The 19,488-nt window shown below is 28.0% G+C and overlaps 1 protein-coding gene across 4 annotated transcripts in view; it reads left to right on the forward strand.

The window, feature by feature from the left end:
• Tbp (TATA binding protein) overlaps positions 1-19,488 on the forward strand; it is a 39,662-nt gene that overhangs the window by 11,357 nt on the left and 8,817 nt on the right. Inside the window, exons 4-6 of one of the 4 annotated variants that reach the window (XR_012756729.1) lie at positions 3,574-3,677; positions 4,703-4,797; positions 15,343-15,582. Coding sequence is in view for 3 of the 4 variants with exons in the window: in XM_075368529.1 (XP_075224644.1) it covers positions 3,574-3,677; positions 4,703-4,797; positions 14,734-14,810 (276 nt within the window). In the remaining variant the exon portion in view is untranslated. Of the gene's footprint in view, positions 1-3,573; positions 3,678-4,702; positions 4,798-7,707; positions 9,461-14,733; positions 14,991-15,342; positions 15,662-19,488 lie in introns of those variants that run through there. The other 3 variants (XM_075368530.1, XM_075368531.1, XM_075368529.1) reach the window with 3 other exon arrangements.

A 19,488-nucleotide genomic window follows, 5' to 3' on the forward strand; every position in this document is an offset into this window, starting at 1 on the left:
ACAGGTATTCAATAATTACCCTTTAGTTATATAAAAGTACCTGTAACATTAATATCATATTTATGATGTTCAAGAAAGTCTACACCATAGGTTGAATATCAGGTGCTACTGTAACTGTCAGAATATCAGAGTTGATACTAATCATTTATTGACATTTTTTTAAAATATTTTTCGGTTAACATTTTTGGCTTTTATAAATGTGCCAGATAAATAGTTGGATAACAATGAGGATAATCACATAAAGGTGTTAGTGAGATCTCCTTATGACAAACAAAAAGATTATGTAATCAAAAAAATGATGAATAATACAAAACTGTGAAAGTATCCCTCAGAAGACAAAAATTGATTTTGATCCCTCAAAATAAATTAATATTTTTAAAATTACAAAGGTTCATTTGCTGCTGAGCTATTTCAATTACAAAATAATTAATAGCAAAATAAAGTTACTACAAGTAGATGTTGCTCTAATGATCAAGTATGTTGCTTGTTTGTTTGTGTTTTTTTTAAAACTAGTTTGTTATATTTTGAAACAGCCCCATAGCAGGCAAACCTTTGTAAGTTCAAAAATAACAATTTTTTCAAATTCAGAACAAACAATTGTTCTTTGAGGGGTACCTTCACACTGTAAGTGTTTGTATTATTCACCTTTTTTTATTTCATACTGTTTTTGTCATTAGGAGATTCACCCACACTTTTGCAATGAAATTTTTTTTTAATGGTTGTGATATTAGTTATTTTGGTTATATCTTTCATCCTTCTGTCATGATGTATATGATGATATAAAATAAATAAAAAACATCTAAACCCATTCTACCTTTAGATTGTAGTTATCGATTTTCCCGCAAAATCTTATTTCATACACGTTTATTATTTACTAATAATAAATATACGTGTATTATTCCATTTAACCTTATCAAAGACCAGCCGATCGTAATTCAGTTGTAATTTTACTGTTTGCCCTTCATTATAATAATACACAAAAATATTACAACTAATAACCTTTATTATTATTTTTGATAATAATTATTCATTAATTCTAACTTAATAATTAATTATATTTGTTCCATTTTATATTTAATATAAATTATGCTTAATTTTATTTTTTATATTTAATTTATCTCTGTGAATCATGAGACCTTGCTGATGGTATGGGGGCTTGAGTGCTCAGCGATACAGAGTAGCTGGACTGAAGGTGCAACCATATCGGTGAGGTTGCATCTCTCCGATACAGACTAAGGAATGATTCCTGAAAGAGGGCAGTAGCTCTTTCAGTAGTTGTTAAGGGTGTAGACCAGCCACATCAACATCACTCAAACTTCTGAGTACTGTGCAGCTGAAAACAATGGAAAACTATAGCTGCTTTTTTTTTTACAAGAAAATTTTGCTCTCTGCATTTTCATGTAACAAAGATGGAAATGCCTTCCTTGGTAAAATATTCCGGAGGTAAAATAGTCTCCTGTTCAGATCTCCAGGTGGGAACTGCTAAAGAAGGGGGTCACCAGAAAATTAAAAAATAACATTCTATGACTCTGAGCATCGAATGTTAGAAGGTTAAATAAATAAGGTTGGTAGGTTACAAAATTTAAAGAGAGGAAATGGATTTAGTAGTAATTGGCGAGGTTCAGTCGGAAGAGGAAAATGACTTTTGATCAGGAGATTTCAGAATAATTAACTCAGCTTCAAATAAAAGGTAGACAGGAGTAGGTTTTGTAATGAACAAGAAGATAGGGAAGACAGTAGAGTATTTCAAAATGCATAGCAATAGAATCATTGGAATAAGGACAAAATCAAAACCTAAGGCGAAAACTATTGTTAAAGTCTATATGCCTACAAGTGCCCATGATGATGATGATGAGGTAGTGTGTATATGAAGAAATTGACAAAGTAATTAAACACATAAAAGGGGATGAAAATTTAATAATAGTTGGAGATTAGAATGCAAGCATTGGAAAAGGCAAAGAAGGAAATATTGTGTGTGAATACGTGCTGGTCAAAATGAATGAAAGAAGGGACCGACTTATTGAGTTTTGCACGAAGTATAATTTAGTAATTGCCAACACTCAGTTTAAAAATCATAATAGAAGAATATACACATGAAAAAGCCAGGTGATACTGCAAGGTATCAGATAGATTATATCATGGTTAAACAAAGATTTAGAAATCAACTCATCAACTGTAAAACGTATCCTGGAGCAGACATTGATAGCAACCATAATTTGGTGATAATGAAATGTATATTGGGGTTTAAAAACCTGAAGAAAAGGTGTCAGATGAATCTGTGAATTTAGAGAAGCTTGAGGAAGAGGAGGTAAAGAAGATTTTTGATGAAGATATTGCAAGAGGTCTTGAGTAAAAAATATAAGGTAGAAAATATAGAAGAAGCTATAAATTAAAATCGAATAATGTGCTAAACAAAGGTGGTATACCGATTTATAATAAGAAAGAAAAGATCATTAGGTGGGTGAAATATATTGAAGAGTTATACAGAGAAAATGAATTAGAAACTGGTGTTATAGAGGAAGTCAGAAGAGGATGAAAAGGGAGATACAATACTGAAATCGAAATTTAAGAACAGTAGAAGATTTGAATGACAGAAAGGCTACTGGGATAGACGAGATACCTGTAGAATTACTGTACAGTGCAGGTGAGGAGGTGAGGAGATAGATTATACAAACTGATGTATAATATGTACAAAAAAAAGGGAGTTCTGTCAGAGTGTTATTGTCATGATACCAAAGAAAGCAGGAGCAGATAAATGTGAAGAATACTGAACAATACTCATACCTTAACTACTCAATGCATCAAAAATCTTAACTAGAATTCCATACAGAAGAATTGAGAGGAAAGTGGAACAAGTGTTAGGAGAAGACCAATTTGGTTTTAGGAAAAGTATAGGGACAATGGAAGCAATTTTAACACTCGGATTAATAGTAGAAGGAAAATTAAAGGAAAACAAACCAACATCCAACTATTATTAATAGGCATTTATAGACTTAGAAAAAGCATTTGATAACATAGACTGGAATAAAACATTCAGCATTTTAAAAAATGTAGGTTTCAGATATAAAAAAATTGTATTCATTAGAGAATTAAAAGACTTTTTCCATAAAAAAAAGTGTCAATATTTTATTGGGATAGAACAATGTGGTTTGCTAAGGGCACTGAAAATCAAGTAGTAATCTTTTTTACTGTTAGAACTTCAAATTTTTATATCACCAAAACAATTGATTGTAAACCAGTTTTTATATTATGAGTAAAAAGACTTTGTAGATTAAGAACTCTTGAGATACTGATATGTATTCCAAACGAACTAATTCATTAATTGCTATTTATTTGAGTAATGTATTTTTAATAACTCTTTTAAGATCTGCTACAACCACTTTTTTAATAAATAAGAAAACAATAATATATGTGTATCCAATGAAAATGTCTTAGCAAACTGAAATTGGATAAAACACATTCGTGCATAAAATCTCACATGACTACCATTGTATTTTTTCTGTAGGTATTTTTGTAGTACTTGATTATATTGCTTTTACTAATATTATGGTTTATTTGTTTATTTTTTTGCAGGCAAAATTTTTAGATTTTAAAATTCAAAATATGGTTGGAAGTTGTGATGTTAAATTTCCAATACGACTGGAAGGACTTGTTTTAACACATTCTCAGTTTAGTAGGTATGTGTTTCTTCCATGTTGTAAACAGATTTATGGTTTGTTAGTGAAATGTAACTTATGATGCTAAGGACTTTGAGTAAAGTATCATTAATTTCACAAGATTAATCAGATAACCCCAATTTTAATCATATGTAGATTATTCACACATTATAACTATTTGTAGATTTATCACACTTGTTCATTTGTTCCAGTATAGTTTAATAAATAAAGGAAATTCATTGAAGGAATTTTTTTTATTTAGAAGAGAAAAACAATTTTCACAGGAGTCTAGTAAATGTTTTTTGTTCAATCTTTTTAGTGCCAGAGAATTTAATATATGTGCTTGACTGTGTTATACAAAAGAAAAAACTATTTAAGATTATCTTTTATATTACTATTTAGTAATGTAAAATTTATTATTACATTTTTTTTTTTTAATTTGTAATACAAAAATTGAAATATTAAAAATTAATAAAGATAACAAAATAAATTTATTAGATGAACCATCAGACAGTGTTTGAAGGAGACAATAATCTTATAAAAACTGCAAATACCACCACTTACATAATAAATTAAACAGAATTTTCAATATATTAATATTTTTAACATACAGTTTAATTAAATATTTTGATCCTGTGAAAGTACTTTCATGGTAAAATTAAGGTAATATATGTCTTACCTCAATATTCTGTACTACGTGGTTTATATTAATTGAATTTAAAATATTCTATTCTGCAATATTAATTTTAATACATATTACTGTAGAGGGACTAGATACATGTACAGCACATCTGAGATCATAATAATAAAATAAAACTATCATGATTGTGGTTATATAGTTATTAATATTTTAATAAATGTAATAACATTATAGTATTAACATTTAAAGTAAGACTTCATTTAACATTTTAGAAGTATAAAATAATTTTTTTTAACTATGGCATTCTGGAGGTCTTATTTATCTATCCTCACCATTAGTGTTAATTTGTAAAAAATAAATTCTCTTATTTTAAAAATTAAATGAAATTTTTAATTTTTTTTTTCAGTTATGAGCCGGAGTTGTTTCCTGGGCTCATATACCGAATGGTTAAACCAAGGATTGTACTTCTTATTTTTGTGTCTGGAAAAGTTGTGTTAACAGGTAATTTTATCAGGTTTATTTCTGTTACTTTAAGGGCAGTTTACCAGTAATAGTTAGATATTATAATTCATACTAATAGTTTATTTTGATCATTGTACTTTTTTAATTTTTTCCCCATGTATATTTAACAGATGTACAAGGAGGTTCCAGTTAAGTTTCATGAGCATATTGCTTTGATTAAAGTAATGATAATAATATGATGTTTATATAACATTAGTCCGATTATTTTCTGATTATAGTTCGATTGTTTTAGACCAATCAAAACTTTCCTCCTTTTTTGTTTAAAAAAAGATAAATGTAAACATAATTTATGAGCTTAACTTTATGACTTTACTAGTAATTTTACATATGTATTATTAAAAATTATTTTTACCAGTATCATGCAATACTATCAGAAAAAAATCATTTACAGTGACATCAGAGTAGGAAAGAATGATCATGAACATGTTTTGCCTCAGATTCTTTAAGTCCAACTATTTGTTTTCAGAGATTACCTGTATATGTATAAATTCCATGTATATATATTATATAATTCCAAACATGTAGCATAGTAGTGGTGAACACTGCATAATGAAGGTCTGCACATCATTCACCCTCAGACTGTTCAACAACAGAAGGTAATTATAATCAGAGACTAAATTATTGCAAGTGGTTTATAGGCAATAACGTTTTACCCTTATAAATTTTATTTATGAATGAGCCATTTCTTATGTATGATGGTGTAAATGATATTAGAAACACATTTTTTTGAAAGAATAGCAATCCTTGTGTAATTATTGAAACAACCCATTGAAACTTATTTTCAGTATCTTTCAGTAAATATCAGTGCAGTGTAATAGGCATGCTCTTAACACATTGCCTGTGGACCACACACCAATTGTGTGGTTGCAGATATTGCAATATGGCGCAGAGTACGGAGGGTCTGCATGGTCTTTGTTTGTAAAACAGTACTTGTGTAAAATTCTACTTGCCTTACATAGTTGTATTTTTGTTGATTCTATGCTTCATTTAGTGTTTGATTTGTGTACATTTCACATCGTTCCGGTGTTTAACCATTTTTTATTAACCCAGACAATCGATTTCCAAGCGCATAACTCCGAGGTAAGGTTTATCATTTCATAAAATTATTTTAAGTTTATTATTTTATAATATATCTATTTTCTTATTGCAGTATTAATTCATAAGTTCTAGCAGATATATGTATTGTTTTATTATATAATTTAATTTTTTCTTTTAATACTCTACATACATAAAAACATACTCTCAATCTGTGTTTCTGCATTTTAAATACGCATAAATTTTCATCAGTGGTGCTCAAATGATATATTCTTTAATATTTGAAGATACAAACTTGTATATTACATTCAGTATGTCTGTACAAGTAAGTAGAACTAAAATTTTGAGGGTAGTTGACCAAAAGAAATTCTATTTCACCAATGGTTCTAATACACATAAAAATTCTGCGAACAAGAACCTATGTTAGATACTGTAATTAAGAGTTATTAGTATTTCTAAAATGTTGAGAGGTGGTGTAAAGATTAGGCTCTTATAAAAAAGTTATAGTTTACTGTAAAATTTTTATTATGAAATTATAATTCATGAAAATTTTTGTAAAAGATGCAGATTCAGATTATAATGTGTTATTTTGCTTAACATAACCCATGTAGTATAACTATTATATAAAATGCTAATAATTTTTGTGTATTTATTGTTGAGCTCATGATATAGTAGGTATAAGTGCGTACATACCCCGGTGTGTAATATTATACCTTTGCTTGGGTGGGTGGGGTGTGAAATTATTGGTAAATACATTTCATATGCACAAAATGTAATTCCATTGTATCACATTTTTAATTCAATTTTGTGAATGTGTATTTGTTCATGATAGTAGCGTATGAACTTGCATATGTGTCATTCTTTATTTTGCATATTCAATAATATAATGGCGCTAACAATGTATATGTTCCAGTAAGGAATGGTTGAATGTTAAAATCGGAAAAAACTCCCATTTGAAGTAACCTTGGCCAGTAAGATACAAAAAAGTTGAGAAAGAAATGGTCTTTATTATTAGATGATCAGCATAAACAAATACAAATTTATACTCTGTGTAGTGGTCATGTGAAAAAAGGTTTAATTTTTTTTCTGTCCTATAGAGTCGCCTTCTCGTTATTGTATATGTTATAAGGACCAGTTTATTAGTATATATTTTTCTTTTTGTGGGTTCTGAAAACTATTTATGATCAACTATACTTTTATCCATCTTTTTTTTAGAACATTCATACCATTTTCAAACATAGATTTATGACTAAAGTGTATTTCTTTTTTTTTTTTTACTAATTTGTTACGTACATCTACTATTTTTTTTTCTTATTTATCATATAAACAAATATATAAGCCAGTATACAAGAATGAAACTTAAAAAAAATACTTTTCCTTTGCTTTTGCTGTCTTCACTTATTCGCATTTCTCATCAGAAAACCACAGATTCTACAACAAATTTATTGCAAAACTGTACACTTTATCATATAATTAAAAAAATTAGATTACTGATTGAAAAAATAATTTTAAAAAATTACATTACAGATAAAATGATAAAGAAATCAATTTTTATAGTTGGTCAATTTGTGCTTGTGTAAAAGCTCCAAATTTCTACAAAACAAACAAATTTTTTACACTATGCAAACAATATGTTGTTAGTACAAATGTTAGTAGTGAATCTTTTCTTTTTTTTTTTTTTTATGTGAAAAATGAAATAGATACTGTGATTCAAGCAAGTATTAAGAAAAAAAAGGGTTAGGAAAAATTCAGTTCAGCCCACTAAGGAAGGGGTAATAATTATAAAAAAATTATATTTGTAATTATTATTTCTTTTGTAAGGAATATTAATGCAAGTATTTTTCTTATTTTTAGAAATGTCATCATGTAGGGTTGAAAAGAAAAAGATCACTCCCCGTCACTAAGGGTAGGTCCATCAACCTCAACTGCTCCAATATCTGCAGATCCCTTCCCTGTGTACCAGCTATAGAAAAAGAGAAGTGATAAAAGGATGATGATTTTTCTGACAATACTGATTAAGATGCTGACTATTTTATGAGTAGTGAGGCTTCATCTGATGAAGAAGCAGGCCGGCGATGTATTTTTGTATCTCCTGCGCCCTCCCCTTACAAGCATCAACTATAGGGTCTATAGAAGTTGGCGGTCCTGACCCTGATCAGAATGTTGAAATCCAACAGTCACAACAGCAGCCATTAGTACATGTAAACCTATTTCAGCAGAAAGAAGACAACCTTGGAAAACCCATTATACATTTACTGGTGTATCAGGTCTAAAACTTCAACCAGAACAATACTAGACCTATCAATTTTTTTAAATTTTAAAATTGTTATTTAATGAATATATGTTTGATTTAAGGGAAAGTAACAATTACGCACAGATTTTACTGCAAATGGCAGATTCTCCCCAATCAAGAATTAAATCTTGGAAAAATATAGATGATGATTTCACCAAATTCCTAGCTTTATTGTATGTGTGTGGTAATATAAACATCCCTGACCTATCAAGATTTTGGAGAAAAAATAAAATCTACTTTTTTCCAAATATCTCCTCAGTCATGTCCTAAGACAGATTTTTGCTGATTTTGCACTGCCTTCAATTTTAATCCCCCTAACAATGATCTGCTACCACATCCTTTGCGCAAAATTAAGCCTCTATTGGAGCAGTTTCATACAAACATGACCGACATATTCTATCCTTATAAACAATTGAGTCTTGATGAGTTAATGCTTTTCTGGCAAGAAAGATTATTTTTCCCGCAATATATTATATTAGCAACAAGAAACATAAATATGAAATTAAAATTTATATGTTAACCCAGCCATATGGTCTAGTCCATATAGCCATATAGTCAACGTCTCATATACTGTAGAGCAAAAGACCCTGAAGTCAGTGGCAAGGGCCAAGCAGACAATATTATTAAAAAGTTAGTGTCTAATTAGTTGGATGTGGGATTCCATATATATGAATAATTATTACAGTAATATACCACTGACAAAATACCTGTTGGATAACAAGACATATGTAATAGGAACTTTACAAAAAAGTTGAAAAGATAATCCACCAGAAGCGATTAACAAAAAATTAAAAAAGGGCCAAGTTTATGAACAGTTTACAGAGGAAAGCATATGCGTCTTGAAATGGAATTATAAAAGGGATGTTATTATAATATCATCAGAACAGAATGGAACTCAAAAAGGTAATTACAAAACCAGCCGCAGTTTCAAATATATGGGGGGAATTGATAAGAGCGATCAGCAGCTTCTAGCATATTATCCTTGTGAAAAAAATTCTACATTATTATATTTCATATAATAATGAATAATAGTTATGTAATGTTTAAGAACCATACTAAATCCATAATGAATTAATAGTTACCAAGACGAAGTTATTAGTGCTCTTCTTGGACCAAAAGAACTGCCAATGCTACAAGTTCCTTAACAACAAAAGTTTCATTTGTCCTCGAAATTAGTGGAAAAAGAAAAGGCTGTAGGATTTGAAAAAAAAACAAACAGAGAAAAATGACTCAATTTGATTGCAAAAATTGCCTTGGCAAACCAGGACTCTGCTTGAAACCATGTTTTAGACCATTTCATAAATATTGATATAATAAAAGTGCTTTATTATATAAACATTTATTTGTATTTACTGTTATAATAATTGTTATGTTTATATGTTAAGATTTTTTTTAATATTTAGTTACAAGTAGACTAATGTAGATTTAATTTAGAGGTTTTTATAATAAATTCACTGTGATGGACAGAAAATTTTTGTATTTAATTATAACATTGAAAAATAATTGCCTTTTAGTATTTTTAAAAAAATGTTTAAATTTTAACGTTTTAATGTTTTATTACATAAAATGATATATTTTTTATTTCTTTTTAAATATTTTGTAAATAGATAGACCGATTATAAATTATACTAGTAATAGCAGATGAAAAAAAAAATTAGTATATTTATTTTAATGAATGTTATTGTATTTCATCATGTTTTATGAACAGCAAAAAATATTCATAAAATATGTTATACATTACTTGTTATTACCGTATTTTCACAATATATTATTAAAGATAAATTTATGTTTATGTGATGTATGGTTGTTACACTACAGGAGTAAAATCACTTCATTAGGCAAACCACATAACAGGTGCATGGTGAAGGTTTCCCGAGTTTTCTGTCTTTATAATCACTTTTACCAAGAAATCAACTCAATGCATAATCAAAAACACTTGATTTAACAAGAAAAAGAAAAAAACTTTCAGTCCTTAGATTGAGAATTTGATTACAAGTTCCGCAGTCAATGGGTTAACAGACATATTTTCTGTAATAGACTCATTGAAACTTATTTTCAATGTATTTCAGTAAATTTTTGGTTTAGTGTAATAAGGGAGGATGTTCTTATTAGACATCATATTTTCAGTAGTACACTCAAATGTAACATTTACCTGAACTTCCTTCCAAATAAGCTACCATAACTGTTAGAGAATATCCACTGTATACTGCAGGTACACATATACAGTATGATGGGGAACTGGTTTATTTTTATCACCCATTATTCAACATCTGAATAGAACATTTCCCAGCCAGTAGATTGGCTGAGGTGGACCTTGTGCATAGCCAAGCTAGATCAAGTAATATGAATATTCTTAATTTCTTTTTATGGAATTTTATGAAAGCATTAGTGTTTGCCCAAAAGTCAGTGAATGTAAATGAACTTTTACAGAAAACTGAGTAATACTGCTGAGGAAAATCAAGAAGAAAACAATCAAAGAATATTGGAGATTCAATCTCATTTTTAACTTGCTGAGCTGAAATGCGATTTAAGGCAATTAAAAACAATTTGAACAGTTAATACAGAAATTTAATTTTATAAGCAATCAATTAATTTATGAACAGTGTTTGTTTTATGAAATTACTTTGATATAACTGATTTTGATTGAAATTCTGTATTTACTAATTTGTTTTGCATTATTTTTATTGAAAATACAGATTATATATATATATTTTTTTTTTTGGGGGGCTAATTACCACTAATTTTTGGCTTAGTTGATTTTTTCTTTACACAAATTTTCCAGAATTATCTGAGATGTGGCAGAAATTTTTCTGTATTTTTTTTTTTTTTTTGAAAGTGTGAAAGTAATATACTTTTTAATTTGGTTATGTGGGATTTTTGAAATAATTCACTGCACATTATTGGTGAGACCAGTATTTAAAATTATTTCTGATATAATAAATCTGTCCTTATAAATTGTTTCCCATAAGTGCATTCCACCATTGTTTTACTCTCAAGGCCAAAAAAGGAGACAAATTTTAACTGGTCATAACTGAAAAAAAGAACCTAGTTCTGGATCCATGTTTATGTGAATTACAGAGAATACACTTTAACAGAAACCTCCTGCAGTAGGCAAGTGTGTTACATGTGTATTAATAAAATTAAGTTTTGCACTTACTGCTTTGTATTTCATACTTTGTGTAGATCTCTGCTTCATCAGAACATTTCTTATGAAATGTATTTAAAAACATAATTTAAAATATTCAAATTTTGAGTACAGAGAGGTATTACCACTTAGGTCACTGTTTAAGATGATTTATTGAGCTGTTACAGTCTGTTGGATTGTAAAATTATTTTTCTTTTTATCATGATTTGGATTTATATTTTGAATATAAGTTTAAATGATTTAGGTTAAATGTATTATTACCCTAATCCCCTCATCATGTTCAGATTTTGCTTGTTCATTATGTTTTTATTATGTGTATATTCTTAAGAGAAAGAATATATATAAATACGAGGTAGCTATTATATGAGACTAATGCTGCTACAGAAGAACTGCATGTGTCAAATTTGTGCAATTGACAGCTGTGTAGTGTGAAGCCTTCTCTTTTGATTGTTACCAATCCAGTCTCTGTGGACATATTAGTCAGGCGTGGCCTTCGTTTGAATAACATATGTTTTTTGTTTTGCTGAAAAAATAATAATTGTTTTATTAGAGCAAAGAATTGTCTTGAAATTTCATATGAAACTTGGAAAAACTGCTACTGAAACTTACCTTATATTAAAAAAAAGTATGTGGCAATGAATTTTTATTACATGCATGGGTTTTTGAGTGGTTTAAGTGTTTCCAAGATGGCCGAGAAAACGTTGAAGCTGATGTTCACCCGGGTCGCCCTTCCACATCAAAAATGGATAAAAATATTGAAAAAAGTGGTAATCTGATTCAATCTGACCGTTGGTTAACTATAATTGTCTTTATTCATGGTCCTTGCTCAACTCCATGAAAAAATGAGAAAAAACTACTTGAATTGTGGAAGAACAAGTCATGGGTTCTTCATCAGAACAACACACTGGCTCACATTGCATTGTCTGTCAAGATGTTTTTAGCCAAATATAACATTCCAATGTTAAATCCATCCACCTTATTCACCTGACCTGACACCATGTGACTTCAACGTCAAATCTTTTGAATTGTTATATTGAAGGGGATAATAACTAAATATGTATAAATTAAAAATAAAAGCATTAGGTTCATTATTAATAGCCACACCTCATATGTCCTATATATATATATATATATATAAATTTTATAATTAAATAATATTACCCATATATCAGTACATAAGATTGAATATATACAAGGGTTATTTTTTTTTTCAAGGTCCGATCGGTCACGAATTAAAACCACAGTGAAAATAAAAAATTTTTTATTTGTACCAAGTACTTAGATAGTTACGCTATTTCTCTACATAGTCAGCACTCCGATTTAGACATTTGTCATGGTACCAACTTTCCAATACCCTTATCATAGAACGGAGCTGCCTGTGTTTTCAGCCATGTTTCTACGCTGGTCTGCAGCTTGATGTCTGTGTCAAAATGACAAGACATGATAACAAGAAAACGTAGGCATATGCAATGCATAGTTAAACTTAAAAGGATCTTAAGGAAAAGTGAATTAAAATTTTCTGTTGGGTAAAATTAAAAAGAAGTTCAAGACCAAATTACAGATTTTTATTGTTCAGTAATGCAATTTTTTTAAATTTGTATTTTTTATAATCAAAAACCAACCTGACAACCCAAGTACAGAATTACAAAGTAAATGAAATGACACTTACCTTTTTTTTATTGCAACAGCACTTTTTCAGGATCAGTTGCATATAAATTATATAAAATTTCATATCAAACAACAATTTTTTTTTTTTAAATAAAAATTAAAATATTAAAATTATTATCTTACATACAAAACATGAAATTAATTAAAGTAACTACATATATTGAAATATGATGTTAAGTAAGAATTAAAAAATTTATACCATGTAACCTGGCCAGCCAATGTTACATTACTGAGTGGATTTGAAATTTATATCTATTTTTATCTAAAAATATACTGCCATCTGTTGCTGCTTTTAAAGAGTATCTTTAAAGACAGAATATCTTCATATTCTGTCTGAAAGTTGATCAAGTTGGAAATTCTTTTGTTCTTATATATATAAAATCTCTCCAAAATGTCGTCCAACCTTTTACTACTATTATTTAAATTAAATTTCTTGATTTCCACTACTTCCAAATTTGTCCAAATATCAGATATAGAATGTTTTGTTATTAATAAGGTGGTCAGCAACATTAGATAGACCTAATTTACCATTTTTATAATTTCTAATGTATTCTAAAAATCTAGTTTTAAAAGCCCTATTAGTTTTTTTTCATTGCATTTTATTTTGTGTGGTTTTGTCATTGTGATTTTGTGTGACCATGGGTGATTTGAATTTCTATGTATTGTGGTTTTATTGGTTGTGGGTTTCCTATTACTGACATTATAAATTGATTATTTTTGATAATTTTTATATTACCATCTAGAAACTTTATTTCTCTATTTATGTCAATTTCAAACTATTATATGAATTAATTTTATTCAAAATTATTAAATATTCATTGTGTATAATGGGATTATAAACTACAAAAACATCATCAACATACCTAGTCCATTATAAGATATCATGTGTATTAATAATGCCATAAATGATTTTATCTTCAAAATCTTGTAAACGGATCTCAGACATGATAGCTGATAATGGAAAACCCATTGGTAAAGTATTTTCCTGAATATAATATTTATCATTAAGTTTCAAGTAATTTTGTTGGCAAATATTTCTAATAGTAGGGTTTTTTTTTAATTTATCAATTATTATTGATAAATTATAGAATAATAATAATAATAATAATTTTGAATTGTTAAAGATAATTCAAATCTATTGATTTGAATTATCTTTAATTTCTGATTTTTTTTTTTTTTTTTTAATAATCTTCATGATAGAATCCATGAATGTCGATGTTTCTTCAATTGTACCACAATGATTCCATTGTGTTCATTGAAAACTAACAAAAGAATTTTTTTTACCATAAATGACCAGTCATCTTCACTTGATAATTTCATTGATTGATTATTGCTATTACTATCAGTAATAGCAATAAATTTGTAATAAATAAAATATTATTATATATAAAATAATATTATTATATATTATTTGTAATAATAAAATAGTAATAAATTTTATTATTGTATTATTACTATCAGTAACTGTAGATTGCGTAAAGCGCATTACCTTCTTGTACTTGTTTCTCAAATCATTATGTACTTTCAAAATCTGGGTTAACCCTTGTATTGAATGTGTCACCTATTTGTGCTTCTGAACTAGAATTAAATCTTATCATTTATATTTTTTGTGATAAATAATAAATAAAAAATAGTATAAAAAAGACTTCTAAGTCTATTTAGTTTACAAGTGTTCATTTTTTTTACTGATTGTAATTTATTCTCTGTCACAGAATATATAGCATTTATATAAATGCTTTAAATTTATTCATTTTAAGAAAGCTCTTTTTTACAGGTGCAAAAGTGAGACAAGAAATTTATGAAGCATTTGATAATATTTATCCTATTTTAAAAAGTTTCAAGAAACAGTAAAACTGTATGGTTTTTTTTTAATAATTTGATTGAATTTTTTATATATCAGGCCCATACAAATGTTCTATTTTGTTAGTTAATGTTTTTTTATTGATAAAAAACATATTTGTTCTATTTATTTTTTATAATCAGTTGTAATGTAAATGTTTTTAAATAAATAAAAATGATTTTAAAAGTGTTTCTTCATATGAATTTTTTTTAAATTTATTCTGTATAAGAGTTAAGTGTAATGAAGAGTATGATTATTAGACACTTATCCTATCAGTATGCAGTGAATTTATATCCAATATCATTAAATTTTGGTAATTTACAAGAACTGCTTTGTTAAACATGGCTTTGACCACTGGCATTTCATCATTACTTTACTTCCTTTAACTTACTAGATACTACTCCTGCATGTTTCACATTTCATGTATTTTTAGACTATGTGGTGGTAAGAGAAACAACTTATGATATTGAAGACCCATTTTTTGTTTTGCAATGTAAAGGCTTTTACCTTTTTTAACAGCCATTCTTTTTGTTCTTTTTGTAGATTTTGTGAAATTAGTAGTGGAATCTATTAACTGTTTGTGAAAGCATTAGAGCTTTTCTTTTAAATATGTGAAGGATAAAGTTTTCTAAATAAGCTCCATTTTGAAATTACTGAAGACTGTGGCAGTGAAGCAGAATTGTGCATCCATTATGCCATAATATGCTGGCAGCATCAACTGTGTATTCTGGTGTACAATGAGTGCTACGATAGCTAATCCTATCGGCTATGAAATTAACACTGGTAAGTTTTTTGTAGAGAAAAATAGTGCTGCTGAAATTCTCAAGCAGCTTTGTGAGATTTGTGAACTGAACGTTGCAAGTGGTAAGCTAAGGTGTCATTTGTGCCCAACAGTGATGAAATGAATTAAGAGAATGCAAAAGTTTGTGAAGATTAATATTATATTATTTATAATTTTCTACTCAATTAACTAATGTTTCAGTCTCAGCAGTTATAATTTGTGTATTGTGCAAATTATACATTAAAATTTGCAACATTTACTTTTGCTGTGATATTTCCTTGGTTATCAATCAACTTCCCTTTCCGGAACACTGCTGTATGCAGTTAGGTTAGGTATATTCGACTCCTAAAACATGTATGTGAAATGAACTATAATTTGTAAATCTAATTCCCAATTCCAGAAAATATATTTCCTATTCTCTTGAGTGCTGAAGATATAGTCGCTGTTGCCATTTAAAGTAAATAAATATTAAACCATTAATACAGTTATTGTCTTCAAACAGTTTCTCGTTTGCCTCTGTCAAAAAGTACTACATATATAGAAACACATCATTGCACATATTAAATGGTTATTTTACAATATGCACATACAGTGAGTAGTATATACATATAAAAATATTGAATGATAAATGGATTTGGATTGGTTAACAAATATTTATGTTATACTTTTCAGAAAAATTTATGGTTATGATAATTCTCTTTTATATTTGGTCAAAATAAATTGTTGTCTGGATGGTTCTAGTCTTTGTGTTTGACAAAATTAACACAGCATTGGACAGTTCTTATTTTATCAATAAAATTTTGCTGTACTCCAACTGATAAGTTTTATTCACATGTTATGATTAGTTAAAAAACAGGGAATATGATTGGTTGGAATTTTCTACCTAATAATTGGTCAGTATCTTGTACAGTGTGATTAGTGTAAAAAAATGACATTTTGAGTGGTCAGTCATATTCATACTTGTGATTGGTAAGGAAAATTTGGTATTCTTTTTAGTTGGTTGCTGATATAATTTGTAGGGTTGTTGAAACTTAAATATAATTGATATGCAAGGATGAATGAATATTGTCGCTGGTTTATTTTTTTCAGCTTTGCTTTGGAATGATTAGAATCACGTTTGGGTCATATTTCATTCTTTCTACGCACATAACTGCTGCTGTGAAGCAGGAAAAGTTACACAAATTTTCACCAAATAACTCTATTACTAAAGAGAAGTTATTCCCATTTTCTTAATCTTTTACATATTTTTACATTAGTTTCTGCCATTATAAAATTTCATACAAAAATTATTAAGGTATTTTTATGATTACTTGTTAAAATATACTTGCAGTTGAAAAGTAAAATACTATTTATCGTGAAACATTACTGGTATGGACAATTTAAAAGGATTGAATATTTAGTGTGAAAATTAATAATAAAAATTTAATTAAATATTACACATAATTTATTTAAGAATATTACCCTCAGATTATACCATTCAATATACAGTTCATTAAACTGTACATTTTGAATATAAAAAAACATAACATTTGTAAAGTGATAGTTGATTTTAAAGAGAAATTCATGTAATAATGTTTCTGTGTTTACAAAGATGACCATGTGTATTAAATAATAAAACTGTGCTATTAGCTTTTAATAATATATAAATAAAACAAACATTTGTCTGCTTGTTAAGTTCATACACAGACAGCTTAAATATTCTCCAATGTGACATTCTTCAAGAATATCACCAATAAAATCTTACTGATGTGTTTAGCTATTAAGTTAATCAGATTTCTGATCTATATAAGATACAGTAGAACATAAACAAAGAATGAACTTTATATTACAGGATGATATTCTCAGATTAAAAAAGAGAAATTTCAAGTTAAAATAAGGAGATTATTAAATTTGATAACTAAAAATTATAGTGTGATAGAGACATGGTTATAAAAAATTATGTGTATAATGGATGCCAAAAATGTTTTTGGATACACACAAACAGAAATGTATTTTTTTTTTTAATGCACAGAATAACTATTAATCCAGGAGCATGTTGAAAACCCTACTAAATACATACCATTCAAAACAATAATTGTGACTCATTAGTAAGTAGGCTTGTGCATTTGTTCTATAATAGACTTCGCACAGCTATTAAACTATTCATTTGTTAAAAAATTTGGCTGGAAAATTTTTGGCCAACCACTCTACAACTCCAATGTCATAGCAAATGATTACCATGTGAGCCATTTTAAGAAATTTCTCTAATTGAAAATGACAGATTCAACAAATTGAAAATGACTTTGAACTAAAGAACTGCATAGCTACTTTGCCAAGACTTTTTGCTGAAAACATTTTACAATAATGGAATAAGAAAGTTGTTGAAATATAAAAAACATGTAAGCCAATGGTGATTGTGCGGAGAGATAAAAAAGGTTTGTTGATTTTCTAATTTTTTTAATTTCATAACAGAAATTTTTTTAAAAAACTTGCCTTATAGGTTTCAATAGTAGAAATAAAATATGTTAGTATTTTTTATTGATAAATTTTATGTCCTGTCACTTTCAACAAAGTAAAAAAAAAAAAAATTTATTTAAGACAAAAACATATTATTTTATTTTCTATAATCAATACCCCTATCAATTTTCTAAACTTACATATTCCTATTCATTATTAAAAAACTTTATATTCGATTTTTTTATAATTATAAAAGAGCATTTTCAAGGTAAGCTCAGAGAAGCTGATTCAAAGTATTACAAATTTTTATGGAATTTGAACAACAATTTTTGGTGAAAGATAACACTTATATAGATTTGGATTCATCAATTTGACCCAGAATTCGAACATCAGCAGAGTATAGGATGGAAACATCCAAGTTTGCCTGCTAGGAAAAATTCAAAACCTGTGTGTCAAAGGCCCAATTTATTGCAATTATTTCTAACAATGTACAATCAATCAGCAATGAGTACTAACTATTGTGTCTTTCTAGGAAATAAGTTAAACCCTCAATAAGGAGGAAATATACTGACTGGTTTTCTCTTAAAAAGGCGTAGTAACACCCATCCCCCATATCGCTCCAAAGATGTAGGAGCTATTCAAAACTTGGATCAGGAGGTCACACCTACCTTAGTCCCAATCTCACACAATCAGATTTTTTTTTTTGTTCGGTCCTCTAAGAGTTTTAATTGATACCAAGTTCAGCAACAATGGTTTATCAAGAATGGTTTTTATACCATTATGAATAATTTACTACTGGAATAAAAAAAGATAGGACAAGTGCACAAATGTAGCCACAGATTACCATTGAAAAGTAGCATTAGTTTCATTTCCTCTGAATGAATAATCATTTTTCCATAGTTAAAATTTGTCTTTTCAATTACTGAATGACTTACATCATAGTGATGTAAGTCAAAAACTACCAAACTATAGTTCATGTGTTTTCCTAAATGTATTAATAAAGAACTTAAAAAAATTAATGTAATGCATTGATTCCCAAACTGTGCACCGCAGCTCCCCATGTAGCCACAGGGGTGCCACAAAATGTTGTAAAAGCTTCATAATTAATTGAATCAAGACATTTATAATTATTAATTTAATCTTAATAAAGTAAAAAAAAATAAGATACACAAGTTTTACTTATTTTATCTCTTGCTTACAAGTAAGAGATATAATAAAATGTGTATTTGGAGAAATGTTATTTTCTGTTTCTAATTTAAATAATTTCTATTAACCAATAATTTCTTTAATGCTTGTTTAAACTTTTAGTTCAGTTGTTTTCATCTAAATTTAAAATACAGAATTATTTTAAAATTTTAAAGGAGGGGGTACTTCTACCCACCAAATTATATTTTTAATTGACACACATCGTTTTAGTAACGGGCTGTTTAATTTTCCTCTTTGATGAAAATGGCTGGAAAATTTGAAACCTC

The sequence above is a fragment of the Lycorma delicatula genome, chromosome 6 (genome assembly GCF_047948215.1).
Source record: "Lycorma delicatula isolate Av1 chromosome 6, ASM4794821v1, whole genome shotgun sequence".
NCBI lineage: Eukaryota > Metazoa > Arthropoda > Insecta > Hemiptera > Fulgoridae > Lycorma > Lycorma delicatula.